Source organism: Typopeltis vanoorti, chromosome 1 (assembly GCF_054136105.1).
Source record: "Typopeltis vanoorti isolate ZY-2024b chromosome 1, IOZ_Tvanoo_1.0, whole genome shotgun sequence".
NCBI lineage: Eukaryota > Metazoa > Arthropoda > Arachnida > Uropygi > Thelyphonidae > Typopeltis > Typopeltis vanoorti.
This window is the reverse complement of record NC_143549.1, coordinates 36,824,451-36,847,310: the sequence shown is the minus strand read 5'-3', so window position 1 is coordinate 36,847,310 and position 22,860 is coordinate 36,824,451. Positions and strand designations below refer to the sequence as shown.

Below are 22,860 nucleotides of genomic sequence, written 5' to 3'. Positions count from 1 at the left end.
TTTTTCATTTCCCTGACTACATTCATACACCTTGAAAATCTGATTATAATACTGTATTTAATATACCAGATCAAAAGGTAATGATTATCAGATTTCTGGATTTTTCTATCCAGGACAACACTGACAATAATTGGTATCAGTGTTGTGAATTTAGCTTTTTTGGAACTATATCTAGCTCCTTTTTTTTTTTACTTCCCTAGCTCCAAATATTTTTATCTAGCTCCTTCAGAACTTGTTTTTATAACCTACTCTTAAAGAAATTGTTTTAAAAGTTCCATTTGTTTGCATTTGATAAAAAAAATTGTGTTATACGTTTGATGCGAGTATCATACACATTTCAAATGCGTGATGACGTCAGTCACATGGTCCAACAGTGTCATTTTGTCTCCTTGAAGTTGATAGCACCTCTACAAGTTAGTCGGTTGCACAGCGTTCAGGTTGGTAGTTAGGATAGCGAGTGGGAAGTTTTCAGATTGATCGTAATTCATTGCAGTAAAGACTTGCATACCCTTCAAAAATGAGCAAAGAGACAAAGCTTACAAGCAAAAATTTAGGAGGGGAGTGGTTGCAAATGGGAATGTTTAGTAAATGGCTGTGTGAAGTTCCTGGTGATTCTACAAAAGACCACTAAGTTTTGCAAATGTTATATAGCTATTAAATAGCTTTACAAGCATAGTGAAACTAAAACATGTTGCTGCAGTTCCATATAAGGTTGTTCCTGTACAAATATGCTTGTGAAGAAGTCTGATGGGACTGAACTTTGAAGGCAGTGTAGCATTATTTTTTTGTTGTTACTCAATTAAACAGTTGCAATCATCCAGTAGATCTTTGCAAAAATATCACCCAGACAAATTGTGTCAAAGGTAAAAATGCACTGAACCAAGTGCTCTGCAATTGCAAAGAATATTCTAAGAGAATTTTGAAGATCTAATTGGATATTGGAGATGGAAATTTCAGCTTGCTAATAGATGAATATAATGATATTACAGCGAATAAGATTTTATGAATGGTCATTTATTATAGCAAGAAATTCAACAAAATTATGCATACATTTCTGAGTATGGTGGTTCTAGAAAAGTTTGATGCTAGTGGTATTGTGACTGCTCTGAAAAAAGCTCTTGATCAAGAAACGACATTAAAATCTTATTGGAAATGGCGTTTAGAACAACTGAAGGCATATATTCCCTCCTTAATTTTAATTTGATGTGTATGCCATTCATTATAACTAAGATACGAAAATTCTAAGTAACTGCAACGAGATGGCTCTCCGTTTAACCTGCAGTAGAGAGAATTCTCAGCCAGTGGTTGGAATTAAAAACACTTCAAAGTCGTGAGTGTGACTAAGAATGTCACAAAGCCCAAAATTTGTGAGAGATGTACAAAGATGAAAGGAACCTTGTACCTTTTATTTTTGCATCCTGTTCAAGTTCAGCAAGTTAACAAAATTTTCGAATCTAAGTGCAGATAAGACCTTTCTCGTTTGATTTGCTCTATTGATAACATATTAGGTGTTATCAACATCCAGAGTCGACCCTCTAGAGTCAGAGAGTGATGACTATTTGGATCCCAAACCAAATCTTGGTTACAGATTTGAAAGATTTCAGAGTTGATTGATGATATGAAAGAAAATGCACAAAATGATGAGCACACGCTTAGAAATAAAGCAAGACCATTTCTTCTTGGTGTCTTCAAGGTACATGTTCCTCAGACCAATTCATCAAGCTTTGTGAAATGCATTATTTTGCTGGAAGTACCCATTTGACAGTGGATAAGCTAGGCTGTGGCATTTAGCAGTGTTCAAATGGTATTCCACACATTACATACCTGCTATCACGATACAGTACAAAGCAAGGATATTTTCTATTCACTAGTGGTGAATATGTTCTAACTGAAGCTGCATTTTCCTGTTCTTAGTTGACAGCAATGGGACTTGGGATGGTCATCTGCTCCTCTGACAGTATGAGACGAACTGCATTCCGAGATGTTTTGACCACAGTTGTAGAATTGTGATTTGACTGGTGGCCTTCCTGTCATGTTTCACAATACTTATTCCTGATCTCAGGCATCAATAAGCTGTATCCATTTGTAAGACCACCATTCGTTTCAAGTTGTCTGGTTATACCTCCTTTTATGCTCAACATTATTGTGCATGAATGAATAAGTCCAGGAGAGCAAGGTTTTGTGATCCTGGCGTCAACAATTGCACCAAGCTCAGTCATTTTACTCATTTTGATGCATTGGACTAATAAAAAAAAACACTTCGGATGCTTGAGTTATATAGCAAACTGCAGCCACTTTACTCAACATTTTTGGGAATGGTCTGTTTTCTTAAATAGTAAGGTTTTACTACTAAAGTGGCCACTATATAAAAGTACCTTGTATTATTAAAGGAATGGGCAGTGCTTTTTCCAAGTTATTGGATCTCAGTCCTGACATTCTCAAAAGCTGAGCGGATGTCACTCAAGAGTATGTTACCCAAAAATGCCATCTCATTCTAAACCAGAGCACTTGTTATTTAAAATTATTGATATTTGAGTTGCACAGTTTTAAACATGAAACAGAAAACGTTTCCAGGAGAAACACTTGCGAGAGAAAGCCTGACAAATAGCTCTTATTTGCGACAATCGAACCTATTACAATTCTGGCTGTGTAGCATAAGGTGAGGAAATTTTGTCACGAGGTTTGTACAAACGTGAGAATCCTGACGTTTGGGCAGGGATAGTTAGCATTCGGAACGGAAAATTTTGGCATCGAAATTCATATCCCATTGAGTAGTTTTTTGAGACAAGAAAATTAAATAACTTGGACACAGAAAATCGTGGTCCTGATTGCATGTCTCATTCTGAAACATTGTGTTCCAGAACTAACACTGTCCTGTATCGTCTCTACAATCTATTATATTATACATTGCAGATACTTATCCCAACATTCAGAATTGATCTCATATCCTGCCTATTCTCCCCCCCCCCCAAAAAAAAGGAAATAGAAGTCTACTGACAAATTGCCACACCTTAGTCGTCTAAAATAATAGCCAAGTTCTATACTACCAAGAAGCCCATCAGTTAATTAGCAGACACCAGTATGGATTCCACCACTGCCGATCTTAATTTACATCACTGACTCCCACCACTGGACGTGCAGTGGTGGGAGTCGGTGAAAAGATTCAGCGAAATTGTGCTTTCGCTCGATATTTCCAGTTCTTGATCAGGTCCGGCATCGATGCTTGCTTAACAAACTACCACCATTTGGTTTACCCACTCTCTGTAATTGGTTTTCGTTTTCAAGCTTCCCCTGAGGAGCACGGAGCTCTATTCTCTGACCTACCATTTCTTAACTAACACTAATCCTATTCACAGCTTTGTAGACGATGCTCCATTCATCCTACTCGTCACAAACCACGCATATACAGACCCCAAATATCTATATTATCTACCTTTAATACTGATCTACATAATGTCCTTCAATGGGATGAGCACAATCTGGTCATGGTCAATACTACCAAAAGTTGCCTCTTCTGTAGCAAAGGATATTTTTCTTCTCTTGCGTCTAAGATGTTTTTCTTCTCTTGCGTCTAAGATGGGTTGAGTCTTTCATTAAGCAGGATCTTCGTCTTCTCTATTACTTGCTTTTCGAAAAAGTTCATTATAAGTTCTACATCCTGAAATGTTCTTTACTGATTTCAGCCAGGTGATTCTTGTCTCCTGGGTCTTCTTTTGGTTGTAAAAGTATTTATTAGGATGTTAGATAGTCTACATTCTACAGCGCCCATGCTGCACGCATGGACAAACCATCTCAGTTGTCGTTTGCTAATTTTTTCCAATATTGTCTTATACGATAATTCTTGTCTAACTGTGCTATTTGTTTTCTTTTCTATCTAACTTGTTTTATTTATTTTTCTTAAGCATTTCATCTCAAATGCTAACAGTTTTTTCTCCTCTCTTTTCTTAACTGTCCATACTTCTGCTCCATAGATAAATGTTGGTATGATTACTGATTCTTATATAGTTTGATTTTGGCTTGTTTAGATATCTTGTTTGGTCCATCCTATCGCTATTCTGTGTTGGATTGTTTTGAGTGCATCTATTGTTTCTGTTAATTTTGATCCCAGATATATGAAGTTGTCAACTTGTTAGTTTCGTTCCTCCCTATTTCATCACTTTTGTCTTTTGTATATTTATTACCATGTCATATATTTTACAGAAGCTTTATAATTCATTTGGGGTTCTTGCAATAAGAACAAGATCATCTGCATATTTGAGATTATTTATATTTAGTCCATTGATATTGATTCCAGGCTCATTATCTGTTGCATTCTTAACAACTTCTAGATATCTGGTATGTTGAATAGGCATGCGGACAGTGGACATCCTTAAATTACTCCTTTTTGGATCTTTATGGGCTGTGTTGTATGTCCTTTTTAATTATTGCATTTGTCTTAGAGTAATATTTTATCAAAAGCTGTGTTATATATTTATCTATTTCTTTTACTAGTAGAATTTTAAGAATTTCTCTGTCAAAAGCTTGTTTAAAGTCCACAAATATAGCTCTTTATGGTCTTCCCAGCTGAGTTCTGCTAGTTGGTGCAGTGTGAAGATCTGGTCTATTGTTGAATAGTTTCCTCAAAAACCAGCTTGATCTGTGCCTATCAGTTCTTCATATGTGCTTTTTAATCTATTTTGCATAATTCTTACTTAATTCTTATCTCTTCTGTCTCTTTTCTTGTATATTGGGATGATCTTTCCAGTCGTCTGGTATCTCTCCTGTTTGTAGTATTTTATTAAACAGGGTTGTTAAATATTCTATTGATGTGCTGTCTCCATATGACCACAGTTCAGTGGAGATAGTATCAATGCCTGGTGCTTTATTGTTTTCCATCTGTTTTATTGCATATCTAACTTGTAAAATATTTTGGTGGTCGTTATTTTCTTCTATTGTTGGCATTGTAATATTGTTTCCTTGGTAAAAGATAGTCTTAAAATGGTGTGACCAGATTTTTCTTACATCTTCAATATTCTTGGTTTCAGTTATCTGGTTGTTTATCATTGTTACTTTTGCTGAGAATGCTTTCTATTGTACGACAATGGTACATAAACGAACTCATCATTTTAGATACATTATATGGAAACAAAAAAAGATTTCTCTTTGAGCAGTTAAATGAATCAACAAGAAATTGAAGCTATTATGTGTGCATACATTTTATGTATTTCATTGACTGTGAAAATCCTTTTAGCAGAATCAAATTACAAGAAATATTCTTAAAGCATCAAGAATGATCAGTGCGAATAAAAAATATTATTATGGAGTTTAAGGACTTATCGTGGAGGGAAGCTCAACTTTATCAACGTCTTCACACTAACCACAACTGCCATCATCATCTACACACTCACAACGCAATCCACCACCACCACCACCGGTATTTTTTGCCTGTAAATTGTATGTGTTCTGAAGACTGATGTGCCTGTACGTGGGATTAAAAACCCTGCTACTTCCTTACCATTTCCGCAGCTAATTCGGCTTCAATTAAAAAAGCCCAAGATTCCTCTCTTCATGATGAGAATCGAACTTAGGCCTTTTTCAAAGGAAGAGCACAATTCCCATCGTTTTCTTCCAATTGCGTTAATGAGGCGCTTAAAATGATGCAATAAACAAAATACAAAAATAAAAATAAAAAATCTGCCACTGCCTTTTATTCCCCATAAAGTGTAGGTGGGACCGTTTTAGCCCTATCTAACTTTTGGAGACTAAAGGGGGAGGCAGGGCCGACTTAAAGTATGGGTATACTTGGCAGCTTCCAAGGGGCCCCATGCTGCTATTCTGTTCATGAGAGATCTCTTGGCACAGTGTATAAATTACTCGTCCTCTCGCTGGAACACTGAGCTAAGAAAGAGAACTGGAGATGGCACCCAATACACCTGTAATTAACTACTTTTCATACATACTATAAATAAGCTGACCATATGTACCGTATTGAACGGGTTAGTACCGTTTTTCATCTTTCCCGGCCGTCCCGTCGTTTTAATAAAAATGTCAATTTTGTCTCCAGTTTTTAATAAAACCTATGAATATACTTTAATATTGGTCAATCATAAATTATTATTCATAACGTATAATCTTATATCATATCATGGACACCGGTGATTTGTATAACCATGGAGTCGCATTGTTCTACACTAAAAATCGATATCTGCAGTGATTTATTCAGATAAAATAATAAATACATATTGGCAACACTTGCGCATGTTAGACACAGCGTCTGTTCTGCTGTAGCATTGGTTTTTGTTTTGTCTGTATGCTAACCGGTGGCTTTGTTATTCAATGCAGGGTTTAAATTTCGTATTTTTTAAAGCTTTAAGTCTATCCTTGCAATGTCAAAGAGGCGAAACTGCAGTTTTAATGACGATCTCCAGAAAGAATTGAAATTTATTAAACTGGACAAGTTGTGTAGTGATGGAAAAAAGTGGTATGCCAACATTGTAATGTCTATTTTCCCGTTGCTCATGGAGGCAGAAGCGACATCAACATCTACATAGCCAGAAACATAAGGATGCTGAAAACACTCTGGCTTCAGTTTAAAAACAAAACAAAACATAAGCTCTAACACTTTTTAGGAATATTAGTTAAGTGAGTAATATTAATTATCATGAAATGAACTTTCACGCCAATTACATTATATCTCGTAACAAATAAATCATGTTCTAGAGACACGCATATTGTCTCGCACAGCACTAATTTTGTATGAATTAGAACTGTCAGTTAAAACCTAGTCTGTTACTTTCATATCGCTTACAAATTGTATCCCTGAAGATGCCGATAGCAAAAAGCGGCGAAACTAGTAGGATAATAAATATTACTCACTTGACTAATATTCCTAAAAAGTGTTATAGTTTTTAATACAAGTAGTCAAGAAAGAAAATTACACTATGAACAGGATCGACGAGATCACTAAACGAAAGGTACTCAATCTTGAAGGTTTAAAATGCAAAAAGGCTGTGTTTAAACCATCTGATATTTTTAAAAAGATGGCGAGACAATTACGTCATCCCAAAATTTCTTCGTCTCAAACAACATTTTAAAACAAAAAAAAAGCTAATATTATTTGCCACAAAACTTCATTCGCCCTTCTCCGAGAAAGAATCAGCCATACGAGATCCTTGCTCAGCCAAATAGACTCTCAATGCTATGATTGTTCACTGACATCTCTAATAACCTTGACGTATATACCTGGCAACTTTTAGATAATAGGATTAACAACAGTTACGCCAAACCTTCAGTTACAGCAAAAAGACGCAAATTGATAAATTCAACTTGCTATATGATAATTACATTAACTGTCAACCGTCTCTACCAGATAACCAAGTGATAATGAACCTATCTAAACACATTTTAACAAAACCTGCGGTCTCAATTCTCAAAAAAGGATTCAATTTCGCCTTAGAACCTACTGCTATTCCTAAAATAGAGTTCATCTGCAACTTAGAAAAAGCTATCTCATTGCTACCACACCTCATAGCTAATGACTTACGATTAAAAAGCAGCATAATCCTCTTCACTCCGTCAAGATCTCCTAACACCAACTCTAACCAAATGGAAAGAAGAACACTACTCAAATTAAAGAATAATAAAGACATCATCATCATACTTAAAGCTGACAAAGGCAATAATACTGTTATCTTAAATACAAAGATTAGGAGGAGAAAATTAACAATCTATTATCAGACACATCTGTCTATGATGCTCTCAGTACAGATACTATGCAAAAAATAAATAAATAAATAACGACACCAATGAAGTATTACGTGGAATGACTAACTGGCCTATAAACTTAATAAGAAAGCTAAAATCCATGCACCTGTTGACTCCAAGATTGTATGGCGTTCCTGAAATACACAAAGAAGGTACACAATTACATCCAATAGTTGATGGAATCTATTCTCCAACTTACCAAGTGTCTAAATATCTAGCCAAAATTTTACAACAACAACACATTCACAACTTGGATACTTATATCAAAAATTCACAACATTTTATTGAGAAATTAAAAAACATCCCTATCTCTGAAGATGATATACTAGCAAGCCTTGACGTCACATCTCTGTTAACAAACATTCCATTAGTGGAAGTCATCAACATCTTAGACAAATTGTTCCCAGGAAACATCACTACGTTGTTCAATCATTGTTTAACTTCGAACTATTTCGTTTGGCAAAAAACCGTCTACAAACAACTTATCGGATTAGCCATGGGTAATCCCTCTCTCCTTTTTGTGCTGACTTATTCATGGAAGACCTAGAAGATAAAATCTTATCTGAAATTACCCCCAAACCAAAAACTTGGTACGGATATGTAGATGACATTTTTATCATTTGGAATCATAAGAAAGAAGAACTAATGGATTATCTCAACCAAATCAATAGTTTCCACCATACCATCAAATTCACATTAGAAATTGAAAAAGATGAAAAACTTCCATTCCTAGACATCCTAATAAAGAAACAAACCAATAACAGTATCAACCTGTCTGTATATAGAAAACTTACGATTATTGGACGACCTCAATTTCGACTCGTCACATCATATAATCCAGAAACTTAGCATTATCCATATGCTAAGAAAAGAGCTCTACAGTATACCACAGACCAAGATGACTTACAAGAAGAATTAACTACAATATACAGAGAGCCATCCTTAAATTGTTATCCTAAAAGACTCATCAACAAGATTCTCTTTTCGGATATACCACAAAGACAACGTGATGACACCCAATACATCAGTACTATAACTATTCCATTTGTCAGCAGCATTTCCAAAAAATTGGCTATCCTTCTAAAACCACACAATATTAGTGTAGCATTCAAGCCAGTCAATACTATTCGGAAATTTTTGAGATCACTGAAAGACCCTCATCCATTCTACAAGTACTCTGGAGAATATAATATACCTTGTTCCTGCAGTGTTAGTGACATTGGTCAGACCTCTAGAAGTTTCGAAATGAGAATTTCGGTAACTTCTAGAGGTCTACAGAAAGAGCATTAGAAACAACAGACAAGATATTTCAGGCCTTTCTTCCCACTTCGCCACTACCAACCATCTAATTGAGTGGAATAACAGTCATATGCCCTATATAGAAGAGAACTACCATTCCAGAACCTTCAAGGAAGCGGCTATATTCGCCCGTTCAACAGGAAATCTAAATAAGAATCAAGGTCTAATCCTACCGGAAATTTGGAAAACTTTAATCAGATCACTAAACATCAAAGAAATGAACTTTCACTCCAATTACATTATGTCTCATAACAAATAAATCATGTTCCCGAGACACACGTATTGTCTCGCACAGTACTAATTTTGTATGAATTAGAACTGTCAGTTAAAACCTAGTCTGTTACCTTCGTATCGCTTACCAATTGTATCCCTGAAGATGTCGATAGCAAAAATCGGTGAAACTAGTAGGATAATAAATATTACTCACTTGACTAATATTCCTAAAAAGTGTTATAGTTTCTAATACAAGTAGTCAAGAAAGAAAATCACACTAAAAACATAAGCTCGTTTATGGTGAGACGTGGTAGTGAGAGCGAAAGTGATAAAATTGCAGCAAGTGAGGCTCTTGTTACTTATCATACTGTGGGTCACAGCCAAAGCTTCCGCGCAAATGACAGCTTGTCAACTTCGATCAATAAAATTTATGAACCAAAATTTTCTTCAGCATGTACCAAATCAGAACCAATAATTACCAACGTTTCGTCAACATACATATTGGCAAAGTAAATCTTTTTTATTGTCTTACTTTTTCACGAGTACAGAATATTAAATAACTCCCGTCCCGTTTTTGTCTCAAGGAAATATGGTCAGCCTAACTATAAATAAAATTTAAAATTTTACTCTTTCACTTATGTGCATGGAAAAACATCCTGAAGATCATTGACTTTAAGCCAGTTATAAATCAATTCTCTGCAAATTTTCGCAAAAGTTTGTGTTGATTAATCCTCACTTTACAGCATGTTTTTTTATGTTTAAACATTAATTTTGTTAAAAGTATCAATAAATCTATAGGCTTAATTATATTGACCGTTTACATTTTTATTCCGGTAGGTGGGTTGGTAGGGGGCCCCCTAGTGCTTTTAAACTAGCGTTTCCCAAACTGTGGGCCGTAGGTTTTGTTGAGGGGGGGGGGGCGTGAAATAATGAAAACAAATTTAAAATGTTTTAAGACTAAGTAGATTTTTTTTATCTTAAAAGAAATGTATTTAATTTTTATTTATTATTTCTTTTTGTTATATTTTAATGGAAAAAAATCACTCATTGGTGCGGGTTCAGAAATTTTGCTTCCTGCGTATTTCGGCGCCTAATGAATATTGGTAAGTATATGCTTATTCATATAAGTTTCATTTCAAAGCAGAAATCTAAAAATTGCAGTTTCAAATATTTCACGTGATATAGCAGTATTGAAACACATCCATCACATTAAATTGTTATGAAACTTCTTTTATGTTTTTAATTCTTTCTTTATTACTAATCGTTTTACGTTTCATGCGCTTGTACTGCAAATGTACAATAAAAATATATCTATCAATTTTAAAAATATGAGATAATGTGCCATGTCAAATGTATGTAAGATGTTAAAAATGTAATATTTGCATTTGATTTTTGCAATAATCGCTGTCTATGTTTTGTATTGAATATAAATACAATAAATATTATAATAACATGTCTGTATTACGATTTTTTTTCGAAGGGGGCCGTAAAATATTTTAATTTTTCCAAAGGGGGCAATGGCATCCAGAAGTTTGGGAAGCACTGTTTTAAACGACATCCTGTGTAGAGAGACAGTCAGGTGTCGCCATCTCGTGGTCCCCAACCTTAACTCTATAAGTATATTGTCTGAAATAGTGGGAATTCTATGATCGTTTTTCTTAAGTTTGTAGTAAGAAAAACCAGAGATAGATAAACAAATAAATAAGATTTCTTTATTTATTTACAATTCAAATTACTAATACAATTCAAAATTTTAAATACAATAGCATGATAATGTAATGATCCGACAAAAGTAATCTATAAATGTAGAAAACTGGCAAATTCAGAGAACATCTCAGTTAACAGACAAAAATAGCATTATTGAGAGGTAGCTATCATAACGTATAGATGGTGAATGATGGCGTAGTATATAGATGGAGAATTAAGTAATGTAGACAATGGACTGTGTGATATCGAACGATCGCCCTCCATGAGTTCTTGAGGCGTTACGTAATAATAAATAATAATAAATCTCTAAATCATTAGCCTTAGTAATGTTAACATATGCGTATATGAAATAAGAATAGAAACGAAAAATACAATACAGAGAAATACAATGCGTAAAATGAACACATTAAGGAAAATATTTAATTAAACAAAATTTGGCTGAATATAAATTAAAAGATTTGTGAATAATATCAGGTGCAACGAATACATCAATGGGTAAAAAAATAAATAAATAAAAGACCAGCATGTGAGCAACTTAATGAATACAAAAAGACTAACTGAAAGACCTGTTCCCCCCCCCCCCCCCATAAAAAAGGTTACGACACTTCAGTGGGAACACTAGCCTTGAATCGAAAAAGAAAGGAGAAAAAATCCCCACAAAATTGCCTTGATATGTATGCTTCCTGTGTATGTACTGTGTTTCGCAGTTCTGAAATATAAGAGCGCCACCTGATATATAATTCAGCCAGAACGGGGTCACGCAGCTCAAGTCAAAGAGTTGTACATGTGTCCTGCTTTGTGATTGTGTTTTAATTTTGTGTATGTTTAGCTCTTTATGCAGTTTCGTTATGATGTCACGGTTTTCTCGATTTCTAACAGATTCAGAGTAATATTTTCATAGTGTAAAATTCCTTGAAGATGTACAGTTCGCGAAATCAAATCGAGGGTAATACTTGGGCCTCTCGGAGTAGCAATAATCATTCGGTAAGAGGTTTATATAAGTGTCTAATAATAATAATATAAAAATAACTATAGTTATTTAGTTTACAGCTTTCAACCGGAATCTGAAAATGTATTTTACGCATACAATATATGTGAAAGCTTAGTCTCCTTGAATTGATTATTAATATGAAATAGTTCAGGCAGTAATTACATGCTACTACATATGAAAAACAAAGACCGAAGAACGTCTAATATTGAAATTCTCCAACACACTATCTGTGGATGCTAATATGAAAATTTCCGCGCACTGAGCGAATAAACATCTTGGTTCAACAACTTGTTGACGTCATAATCTGCGCACCACAATTTGTGAGGCTATAATTCCTTACCGCTTCGCGACGTGAAAATCGTCACTGCGGTTTAAGAGGCGGGCCTCTTTGATATGTTTTGTCACCTTGAGCATTATTCGCCTCTGGCGACAGTATCCCTACTTTCTTTTGTTATTCAAGTACGATTTTAAAAAAAATCGAAGTAGCATGTAATTGATATTAATCCTTAAAATTTAATGATTAAAAGGCACCCGGCCTTTTGCCTAAAATTAATAATAGAGAAAAGAAGAGAATACAATTTAGAAACACATATTGCATTTATTGACTTTGAAAAAGCATTTGACAAAGTTAAAAGAAGCATTTTATTTAACATATTAAAAGAAAGACAAATACCAAATAATATTCTAAAAGCTATCATAAGTATATATGAAAATAATCAAATACAAATAAGATTAAATCATGATCTGTCATATACCAGAGAGATAAACCAAGGAGTCCGACAGGGATGGCCCCTCTCAGCAACCCATTTTAATATCTACCTAAATAAAATAATAATAAAATAAAAATTTTACATCAAGGTATTAAATTTTCCCCTACTGTGAACTTAAACACTCTCCTTTTTGCCGATGACCAAATAATAATTACAAATTCTGAAGATAACTTACAGAAAGCTATTTTAAATCTAAATGAGATAGCCAAAGATCATGGAATGATAATATCAACAGAAAAATCAAAAGCTATGGCCTTTAAAGGGCAAGATCCAGTAAGAACTAAATAGTAATAGATAATAAGATTTTAGAACAGGCGAATTCGTTTAATTTTTAACTAGATTGTATGATTACATATGAAAATGATATAAACCTAAAAATTGCAAAATATTTAAAAATAACAGTTGTAATTAACTGTATATTTAAGCCAAACTCAGTTCAAAAACAAACTAGACTAAAAGTATACAATACATTAGCCCTTATTGTATGGAAGTGAAATCTGGTTGTATGGAAGTAAAATCTGGACAATAAAACAAAAAGGCAGACAAAGATTAATAACAGCTGAAATGAAGTTTATGAGAAAAACTGCAAAGTATACTCTATTTGATCACAAAAGAAACGAAGAAATTATGACAGAATTAAACCAGGAATCGGTAACAAAAAAAATTAAAAAATGTAAACATAAATGGATGGAACATGTTCAAAGAATGAAAACAGAAAGATTACCAAAACAAGCCGTTAAGAAAAAGAAAACCAGGACGTCCTCTTAAAATATTCAATGAAGACTTCTAAGGCCAGAACCAGAACAGGTCACTGTAGGCCTAAATCCTTGACAGGCATGATGATGATTATGCTTTACTGTTGATGTAATCATCTTCAGGAGCAAGTTGGGAAATTATTGGATTAAATTACCACAAATACAGTTACTAGTAAAATAGTTGTACATTAACTGTGAAAAACCTACCACGGTTCTCGTTGCTGAAACAACTATGAACAAATATGAAATAACGAAAGTAGATAAAATTATAAAGTTGCATTTACACCTCTGTGTAAAAAATGTTATAGAGAATAAAACCCATTTTCACTTAAAACTAACATCACAGTTGCTTCAGTCCATTACACTAGGTTGCATCCCTGTTTAATCACCAAACTCAGGAGCATACCAAGTAGGGTTATCATATCTTAGGAAAGATAATCCAGGACACTTCATGAAAAATTAATTTCAATGTTAAGAAAGTCGATGACTTTTAAATTATACACCCCTGCATTGACAAACAAAAGTTGGTATGAGCAAAAAATTCAATTAACAAAATACTCAAAATATTGAAAAGTAGATTGCATCCCTTCTGCAGCAAATCTGTTGTGAAGATGATGTGGATGGCTGGGCTTCTTGTTTCTGTTTCACTCCAGTATATTTTTCATTATATATTATTTTCCTTAAAAACTGTTTATTGGACTTTATATGGTCATAAAAATCACTACAAGAATATTTGGAATTCACTTTCACATTTAAAAGTTCCTTTACTGTTGACACCTGCAATTGACCTCTTTCTGATGATCAAATGTTGCTCATAGTTGAGAAAATCCTTTCTATTGGAGCTGATTTACCTGGTAAACACAGCAAATTCTACTAACTTGAATATATTTTTGAAAGTGATGCCAGCATTCTTGAAGTCTCAAATAAAGACATCCATTTTGCACTTTGCAAAAGTATATCATCCAGGTGGTGGTGACATTGAAAAAATGAAGGAACCATTAGTTTATACGGGAATTGTGATGAATGAAGTGGAGGTGAATAGTCTATTACAGAAGCATTAAGGGAAATGTATAACATTATACATATCCACAAGGAGATGTGTTTTGCATTATGGGAGATACTGAGATAGGAGTGATGTTATCTTGGTCCACCTTAGCTACGAGTTGCCCGGTGTTATACTACCTTACCCCAGTCCTGAAGATATTTTCAGGTGCAAACTTTGTTTGCTCACACTTAGATAAAGGATTAAACTAAATTTATTATAGTCTAACCAAGTGAAAAATAAACTTTCAAAGTGTTTTTATATTTAAATATGCATAAATTTTTACCTCTAAATATTTTTTTAGAGAATAATATAGAAAATTATATTTATAATTTAAAACACTGCTGCCTTTCTTTTCAGCCATATTTAATTAAAGGTCACAATATCTGGGAATGGATATTTCTTGCTCTTGCAGTTCCAAATATTATAATTCTTGTAGTTCTGGCAGCATTGTTTATATTCACACCATTACCGTTACTGCCACTTCCACCACCATCTGGAACAAACATCACATTGGTAACTGTAATACCACCTGCTGAAATTCTATCACTAGAAGAGGCACAGCCACTTTTACAGAATCCTCTATTTTCCTTTGAACTTGCTGTGATATTTCTTTCAGGTGAGTTGGAACTTTTTCATCATTACTAATGCAATCTTCCTCGGGTATTTGTTAGTTCACAGCAGCTTTTTACTATAATTATTATTATTAAGAGAGACCTCCAGGGAGTCAGGAACTCATCAATTAATAATAATTACATATTATTAAGTTGAGCAAGTATTGTATGATGCTTTAAAAGTTAATTGTGCAAGTGCATACTGAATGGCATATTTATGTCATATGATACATTAATATGGATCACTAATGAGATGTAAATCCTATCAAAGGTTTATACTACTTCAAACCTTGCACGTTAGGAATAACTCGCCAGGTGATGAATATTCATTACGAAGTTTATCTGGGACAAGCTAATATTTTCATTTCAGGAGTTCTGCAGACATCTGCATGCCTACCTACTCAGTCACTGTCATTTTTGTAGAACAGTTTTGGTATACAAAAGTTTTTGAAACAAAAATATTATGTATATTTGTTTTTAATTTATAATTTATTCATACTTTTAATTCATGTTTCTTGTAGAATATTAAAGAAATCCATAGAGTGAATTTTTCATTCTGTAACTTCAAGCTTAAAACTTAAAGCTGAAACTTAAATTCAAACATAACTTCAAGCTCAAACTTAAAAGATTTTTAAATCTTTTCACTTAGTTCAGATCCTTGAAAGTAATATGAGAACTAGGAGAAACTTGTTTACTGTATATATTTCATATATCAGGGCATGTTGCTGACAGATAAGTAAATATTCCTCAAGGTTGCTTACATTTAGGTGCAGCTGTGCTTATACCCTTGAGATAAATGATCAGTAATTCATAATGGATATGTGGTTAATGACACAGTAAAAGAAAAGTAATAATTGAAAATACTGACCTAGAAAGCATAAATGAGTTATTGAATGGTTTTGCTCTTACTAGCAAAGGAAAACATTTTAAAATTGATTGACCTATGGGGTTATATATTATTGTTTTGTCCTTGTTTTTCACTGCTTTTTTGATAACTCACTTGGGTCCAAAACTGAAATAAAAATTTATAGTTTAAAATAAGATATTTCAGTGTATATTTTCTTTATATGTTAGTCCTGACTATGAGAAAGTTAAAAAGATGACTCACAAACAAATAATTTATTTTTTTTGAAAGTGAATCGATAATGTTCCCATTCCCCAAAAAAGCATATACAAACTATTTATCTAAAACATTAGAGGAATAACAACTTGTTAATCTTTTCTTTATCTCAAATTATCTGAAATATTGATGAATATATATACAAATGAATATATATACATTATAACTCACCATCAGAAAAATATTATTGCATTAACATCTTGTAACTGTTAACATCTTCTGCAGAAGATCTGTGCATCTGCAACATGCTACAAATAACCACTTGGCCTGGTCGACTGAGTGGTTAGCGTATCTGCTCTCCAGCCTTTTGGCTGTAGAGCGGACACGCTAACCGTGGGCATGGATGTTTCTGGTTATCTGCGAAAATATTAGTATTAGTAGTGGGCAGTAGATGCCGTAGTTGCAGTTGGATTGAGTGGTGGAGAAAGAGAGCTGTAGAGTAGGTGCCCTCCCTTGATGAGTCTTTGGACTCCCTGGTGGTGTCATGTAATAATAATAATAAATGGCATACCAAAAGCATTTGTTGCTTTTGTTGTGTTTGAGTTCAGTTCAACATCACATTCCTGCTGTATACTCCCAAGGAATGTCCAGCTTGCTATGATATTTCTCTGTAATTAATTATAATTAACTAACTTCCTTTTACATTTCCTCCCAGAGTAATATAATATTTATCAGAATTCCTATGTTATCAGATCTTGCATATGTCTTCTAAGGTCTTACTACATAGATCAACTTGGATCTGCATCTTGCTCTAGGTCTTGTTCCTGCCATTCAAAAACCTGTTTTGCTTTTCTCTCGTGACTATGCCATCTTAGATTAGTATGTTGACAAATTAGTGAATGCTATTGTTGTCAAGTTTCTTTCTAATATCTTCATTTTTAATATTCTGCCATTCATGTCATCTGTCCATTCCTATTTTATCTCAGAACTCTCATTTCTGTTGTCTTTGATCTTTAATCAATTGTTTTATTTCTAAAAATAAGTTAAAATTGATTTAAAACTAGTATACTGTCAGTTTAGTGTTTTGGCTAATTCTTTCTTATTATATACTTTATCCACCTGCCTCACCAGCTTTGTTTATTCTATAATCTATTTCCAAATTTAATTTTCATCTTCACTAAAAATTATATCTAAATAGCCTAAAAGTCTTTATATTTTTTTTCATTATAATGCAAATATTTTCCAAATTTTCTTAAAGAATTTTGATGACTTGACCTGGATTTGTTTAGAAGTATAACATTATCTGCATGAAATGTTACATCGAATATATCCAATTTTGATAGTAAGCATGAACTATCATAAACTTGAAAAAAAAAAAAAAAAAACGCATTCTACACTTCGAAACCGACAGAGGTCAAAATAAAACAGGTTCCAGAAACCTCGCATTTCTAAGATGCATCACTTTTGTATTAATGACATAAATGCTGATAATGTGCAATGCAGACAGAAGTTAGAATTACAGAAATATGCATAAATCTCTTGGTAACTATGGGATAAATGTAATGTACTGGTTATTCAAAATGAGCCTGTTGCTAGCCGCATAACCATTGAGTCTTCTCACCATTGATACTCACATGCCCAGAAATTTATTCTTGTCTAGTAAATCCATCCATGCATGTTCATTTATGTTCCTGCAGTCCATCAATATTCCCTGTTAGAATATAGTAGATTTGGAGTAAAATGGTCATAATTTACAATTATGAATCTTTTTCAATTGCTTCTGTATGTTAGTATAATTGATTTTGATTTCTTAATCATGTATAATCAGCACTTGTGATGTGGCTGAAAAGAAATTGATATTTATGTTTTAAAAAAGCATGTAAAGTATTTGAGATTTATTGTACTTACTGGATATCAGATAATTGTAATAATTTCAGTCAGTCTTTGTATAATTCATAATTAAGTGTTGTGATATTTGTTGTTCATCGTAAAGAATCTTATTGCTAATAAAAGCAATAGTGTAATAGTGGCTAATTCAGCAGAGCACTGTCCATGAAAGTTTCTGTAGAAGTTTCTGAACTCCAAACATCGGAGCAATAGTCTATGACTGGTCAGATTTGGGCTTTGTATAGAGTTAGGAGTTAGCAGTTGTGAAGTAGTATCTTATATGAAAAAGCACACACCGAGTTGTTTGATGGCTGCAAAAGCTGTAGTTGAAATGTGGTTGTGCCAGGAAAGAACATAGGTGTAGATCAGTCAGAGTAGAGAAATCTGATTGTGTTTGGATATCTCACTATTACTGAAGGTAAAGGGAAGGGATTAGAGTTCTTTCTTGCAAGAGATATCAGACAGGACTGAGTTTTGGTGGCATTGACGTCAAGGTTGTTCTTTCCCCACTGGAATATAACTAGGAGATCTGAGTTCAGGTCACTGGTCATGGTAGATCTTGAGGATTGTAATACTTGAGCATTACAGGTTTTGGTGACTGATAAAAATAAGGATTTTTTTCTATTTTTATCAGTTTCATACATTTCTTATATTTTTTTAAATTAATTTTTTACAGTCTGGAAACCCTGCTCTAGAGAATGTTTTAGTAAGCAGGACATTAGTTTCATGGCAGGCAGTGAAATTTATCTCCCACCCTACAAACAATCACATACATCCATGCCCATGGCAGGATTTGAACCTACAGTCTGTTGGTTGGAGAGTGGGTGTGCTAACCACTCAGCCAACCAAGTTGGCAAACATGCACAACAAATTGTTCAAGATCATTTGTTCCTCCATCAATCCCACATCTATTGCTTCCATGCCTAGATGAATCACTTAATCAACATTATTCTTGAAAATTATGGCGACAACTACCTTGTTAGAATAAAAACTTTAGTTTAATATAACTAAAATTGACATTTGACGTTTCGACCTTTATGTCAAGGTCATCTTCTAGAGCATACAACTGTACACAGAAAACAAGCTACACTACAATCAAACTGGTTTGTTAAAGATACTGACCAACCGCTACAACAATTGTTGGCCTGACGGGGGAAAAAAAATTATACATCTACGCTAGAGTCCTATTATTAGTGTTATCTGTTGGTTGTAGAAATACATTGGGCACAACAACAAGTATCTATCTATATACATATATTAACATCATGATCAGCTAGTATTAGAAACCATTCCAGCCAGTTGGTATGGAATGGTTTCTAATACTAGCTGAATATTGGCTAGAGGCCTGACTTGTGCTGGATTTTGTATATTAGGTAGGCTGAATGTGTGCCATCCAGATCCTTGGAATTTTCATGCCATCTTTTTTGTTGATTTTGGGTGGTTTATCAGAATTTCACAGGCTTCCTTAAATTTCCTTTCATACCAGGTTTTTGTGTGGTGTAAAGAGCGTGTGCTTTTCCAGTTGATTTGGTGTAAGGTGTTGAGCACATGGTCCGAGAGGCCTGCTTCACCATAATGGTTATATTTAATGTGTCTTATGTGTTCTTTCTTGCGTATAGGGATTCTTGCGTATAGGGATTGTCCATCCTGTTTCACCAATGTACGGTAAGTTACAGGTGCAGCGGATGCAATAGATTCCAGGATGTGCTAATGGGAGGAGAGGATCCTTAGAGGAGTTGAATATGGTTTGAATATGTGTGCCATCCAGATCCTTGGAATTTTCATGCCATCTTTTTTGTTGATTTTGGGTGGTTTATCAGAATTTCACAGGCTTCCTTAAATTTCCTTTCATACCAGGTTTTTGTGTGGTGTAAAGAGCGGGTGCTTTTCCAGTTGATTTGGTGTAAGGTGTTGAGCACATGGTCCGAGAGGCCTGCTTCACCATAATGGTTATATTTAATGTGTCTTATGTGTTCTTTTTTGCGTATAGGGATTGTCCATCCTGTTTCACCAATGTACGGTAAGTTACAGGTGCAGCGGATGCAATAGATTCCAGGATGTGCTAATGGGAGGAGAGGATCCTTAGAGGAGTTGAATATGGTTTTAAGTTTAGTGGGTGGTTTAAAGGTGGCATTGAGGTTATAATGTTGTAGGATTCTGTTGATTTTTTCTGATAACCCTTTAATGTATGGGATGGCTATGGTTTTACTGTAATCTAGATTCGTTTTTGTTGTTGTTTTATGGAGTATTTTATTAATAGTATTTTTGTTAAAGCCATTATTTATGAATGTGTCGCTGATGATTTTTAGTTCTTGTTTCAGGGCTTGCTGGTTAGAGCAAATTGTTGTGGCTCTGTTTTCAAGGGTGTTAATGACTCCATATTTTTGTGATGGGTGGTGGTATGAATTAGCATGTATGTATTGGCCAGTGTGTGTCGGTTTTCGGTAGACCATGAAGGATGGACTGCCTGAAGGAAGACATGTGACTAGTGTGTCTAGGAATGGGAGCAAATTTTGATTTTCGATTTCGGTGGTAAATTGTATGCTTTTGTGTTATTTGTTCAGGTGGCTAAGGAATGTGTTTAGCATTTGTTGCCCGTGTGGCCAGATTGCGAACACGTCGTCAACGTATCTAAGCCAGACTGTCAGTCTTGTCAAGAGCCCTTTGCTCAACGGATTCCACGTAGAAGTTGGCAATTGGGGGGGGGGTGGATAGTGATGAGCCCATGGCTGTATCTTCTTTCTGTAGGTAAAATTTGTTTTGCCACACGAAGTAACCAGACTGTAGTACGTGGGGAAAGAGGGCTGTAATGTTGGGCGGAAATTTGTTCTGTAGTAGGAGAATTGTGTCATTGATGAGGATATTAGTGAAATGGGCAGAAACGTCAACTGACTAATCAGTCGTCTTTGTCAAGTGTTATGTTTTTAATTTTGTTTATAAAGTGTTGTATGTTTTTTATGTAAGAGGAGGAATGACCTACCAACTCCTTGAGTGTTGCTAATTTCTTGCCTATGTGGTAATTGGGACTGTCTATTCCTTCCACGATTGGTCGAAGGGGCACATTTTGTTTGTGTATTTTTGAGATCCCATATATTCTGGGGGAGTGGGCGTAGTGGACAAAGATGACTTATTAGTCAGTTTCGACGTTTCTGCCCTTTTCACTAATGTTCCCATCAATAACAATTCTCCTACTACAGAACAAATTTCCGCCCGACATTACGGCCCTCTTTGCCCACATACTACAGTCTGGTTACTTCATGTGGCAAAACAAATTTTACCTACAGAAAGAAGGTACAGCCATGGGCTCACCCACTATCCCCCCAATCGCCAACTTCTACGTGGAAACCTTTGAGCAAAGGGCTCTTGATTCCGCCATGCTAAAACCGATAGTCTGGCTTAGATACGTTGACGACGTGTTCGCAATCTGGCCGCACGGGCGACAAACGCTAAACACATTCCTCAGCCAGAAAGAACACATTAGACACATTAAATATAACCATTATGGTGAAGCAGGCCTCTCAGACCATGCGCTCAACACCATACAATAAATCTAACTGGAAAAGCACCCGCTCTTTACACCACACAAAAACCTGGTATGAAAGGAAATTTAAGGAAGCCTGTGAAATTCTGATAAACCACCCAAAATCAACAACAAAGATGGCATGAAAATTCCAAGGATCTGGATGGCACACATTCAGCCTACCTAATATATAAGATCCAGCATAAGTCAGGACTCTAGCCAATCTTCAGCTAGTATTAGAAACCATTCCATACCAACTGGCTGGAATGTACAAGTATAATCATGATGTTAATATATGTATATAGATAGATACTTGTTGTTGCGCCCAGTGTATTTCTACAACCAACAGATAACACTAATAATAGGACTCTAGCATTGATGTATATTTTTTTTTCTCCCACCAGAGGTCAGGCCAACAATTGTTGTAGCGGTTGGTCAGTATCTTTAACAAATCAGTTCGATTGTTGTGTAGCTTGTTTTCTGTGTATAGTTGTATGCTCCAGAAGATGACCGTGACGTAAAGGTCGAAACATCGAATGTAGATTTTAGTTATATTAAACTAAAGTTTTTATTTAAACACGGTAGTTTTCTCCATAATTTTCAAAAATGCATTCGGATCACCGTGTAAGCTTAAAAGAAAGGAATCAACATTATTAGTTCATTGGATTAGCCCTGCTTATACGTATTTACTGAGCTGTTTATATAATAGATTAAACATTTATATTTTGCAAACAAATCCCTTTCCCTGTTTTTTAATTAATCTCATTAAATGCAAATATGCATGTTTGAGTCACATTATTCACTTCATCCAGCAACTTACAGGGCACACATATATATAATATCACAAATTTGAATTAACAATTCATTTGCTAGTCCTGTTCTTTCTCTTCTTTATATCTGCCATTCTCATGTGGCTAGTAATAGTAATTTAATAATTCAGATATAATGGGGAAAAACACATATCCCCCCCCCAATATGTAAGCAGCAAATTGTGGCATGTTGAAGTGTTTTCTCTCATCCTGCCAAAATATGGTGAGAGATTTCCAATCATCCCAATATGAATGTGTTAAACTAAATGCTTTTCCACAGAGTGATAGTAAGACAAGTGATGTAACAAATTTAAAGAGAATAATACTATAATGAGCATGCATATGTGTGAAGACAAGGTTTTTAACCATTTCAATGTGGACAGCTTGATCTCTAGGCCATATTTTTGGCATTAACCATGCAACTGGCCTTGGCATCTATGTATGTCAAAG

The 22,860-nt window shown here is 34.6% G+C and overlaps 1 protein-coding gene across 1 annotated transcript in view; it reads left to right on the top strand.

Annotated features, from left to right (window-relative positions):
• The first annotated feature begins 11,762 nt into the window (after positions 1 to 11,762).
• Positions 11,763 to 22,860, top strand: part of LOC150109893 (uncharacterized) — a 102,013-nt gene continuing 90,915 nt past the window's right edge. Inside the window, exons 1-2 of the mRNA XM_090397265.1 lie at positions 11,763 to 11,946; positions 14,881 to 15,139. Of these exons, the coding sequence (XP_090253391.1) occupies positions 11,881 to 11,946; positions 14,881 to 15,139 (325 nt within the window). The 5' untranslated portion in view covers positions 11,763 to 11,880. The remainder of the gene's footprint in view (positions 11,947 to 14,880; positions 15,140 to 22,860) is intronic.